Below are 1,644 nucleotides of genomic sequence, written 5' to 3'. Positions count from 1 at the left end.
CCGGCCAACGCCTCCACGGCCTCAATCTCCTACGCATAGCCTTCCCAGCTGCTGCAATCGGCTGCCATCACCTCCGGCTGTTGCCTTCTGCCGGCCAGATCAAGTCACATTGCAGTCATCGCCTGCTCCTTCACAGCCACCGGCCACTGCCCGGCTTCCCTAGGCCGTCACCTCGACCGTCGCGACCTCTACTGGTCATCAATGCCGCTCCCTGCTGTTGTTGGATCTGAACCAGATCTGGGTCAATTCGACCCGATCGACTTAACCCGACCCGACCCGACAGACTTGATCCACTTCAGGTTTGACCCATCCTTCATTTAACCCATTAGATCTGACCCATATCTAATTTGACTTATCTGATTAGATCTAACCCATATCTGATTTATCCAGATATAAGCCAGAACCTAGATCTAACATGCCAAGGTTCGACCCATTTCTATGCGGTGCCTGCCGAGTTTTGAGGAGACAATGTACTCCACACTACATCTTTGCTCCTTATTTTTGTCACGAGGAAGGATCTGCTTATTTTGCTGCCATCCACCACTCTTTTGGTGCCAGAAATGCCACCATCCTCCTTTCCCATCTTCTAGAGAGTGACCGGTTTGAAGCTGTTATGACACTCTTATTTGAATCTCAAGCCCGGATTCAGGATCTTGTCTACGGATGTGTATCTCACATTCTTGCTCTTCAGCAACAGGTTAGTGATCTACAAGCCTATTGAGATCTATTGCAGAATTCACTATTTGCATACTATTCTTCACATCCATATTTTGTTCCTCAACCTAATCAACACCCAAATTGGAGCTCTGATCTTCCCATCATCCCAGAGGACGTCCCTCCTCCTAGTTTCCCAGGGGCTACTCTACCTTACCCTGGCGAAACTAACAGCAGCCAGATGCCACTCCTAGGCAACATTGATGAGCTAGGACCGGTCGTCTTTGGTAACCATCGTCGTCCTTGATCATCGGTAACATTATCAGTTTTATGGTTTACCCTCTTTTTTTTTTTTTTTTTGACTGTATGACTTGCTCTCTTGTAACTATATTTGAACATATGGAATGAATGTTATGCTTTGATACTTTAATGTCTCATCCAAAGCTGGGAAATTTACATCCTCAGTTAGGCCACACAAACTTCCAAATCGTCGTGCCACACTAGCAGCACTATCACAACACTACAGTCCCCATGAAAATCAGGCTTAGCTCAGACATAACCTACAGTTCGCTCCAGGTTTTCGACGTCTAATCGTCTCCACCGTAGAATAGTTACCCCACATAGAGGGTCGCGGTCCCTCAAATGGGCTAACCCAATGGCCACCTGCCACCTGCATGAAGGATCATAAACGAGGATTCATAGCATGCAACGGAAGCGTTTTAGTCAAAAAACGTTCCTCGTATTGATCAGAATCTAGGAGACTTACTTTTTCGGCGGATTACCGGACGGAATGGAGCGACAGGAAGAGGATGGGCGGGAGCTTCTTCACGTGGCGGAGACGACGGTTGTCCTGCAATCCTTCGACTCCTTCACATCAGAACTTGGAGGCTCTCTTTCGATCTTCCGAAGTATGACTCGAACTCGTGGCCTCTCTTTCGGTGAAGAAGAGTAAAAGAACCTTGGATGAAAAACAATCAAAGAGAGATATAT

General features: G+C 47.3%; 1 protein-coding gene across 1 annotated transcript; it reads left to right on the top strand.

Annotated features, from left to right (window-relative positions):
- The first annotated feature begins 201 nt into the window (after positions 1–201).
- Positions 202–721, top strand: LOC127804489 (LOB domain-containing protein 29-like). Its single transcript, XM_052341359.1, has 2 exons — positions 202–299; positions 391–721. Exons 1-2 carry the CDS (start codon positions 202–204, stop codon positions 719–721), a joined length of 429 nt encoding a protein of 142 aa, XP_052197319.1.
- Positions 722–1,644: the final 923 nt, after the last annotated feature.

This window comes from Diospyros lotus, chromosome 6 (genome assembly GCF_014633365.1).
Source record: "Diospyros lotus cultivar Yz01 chromosome 6, ASM1463336v1, whole genome shotgun sequence".
NCBI lineage: Eukaryota > Viridiplantae > Streptophyta > Magnoliopsida > Ericales > Ebenaceae > Diospyros > Diospyros lotus.
This window is presented reverse-complemented; position numbering and strand designations above follow the sequence as displayed.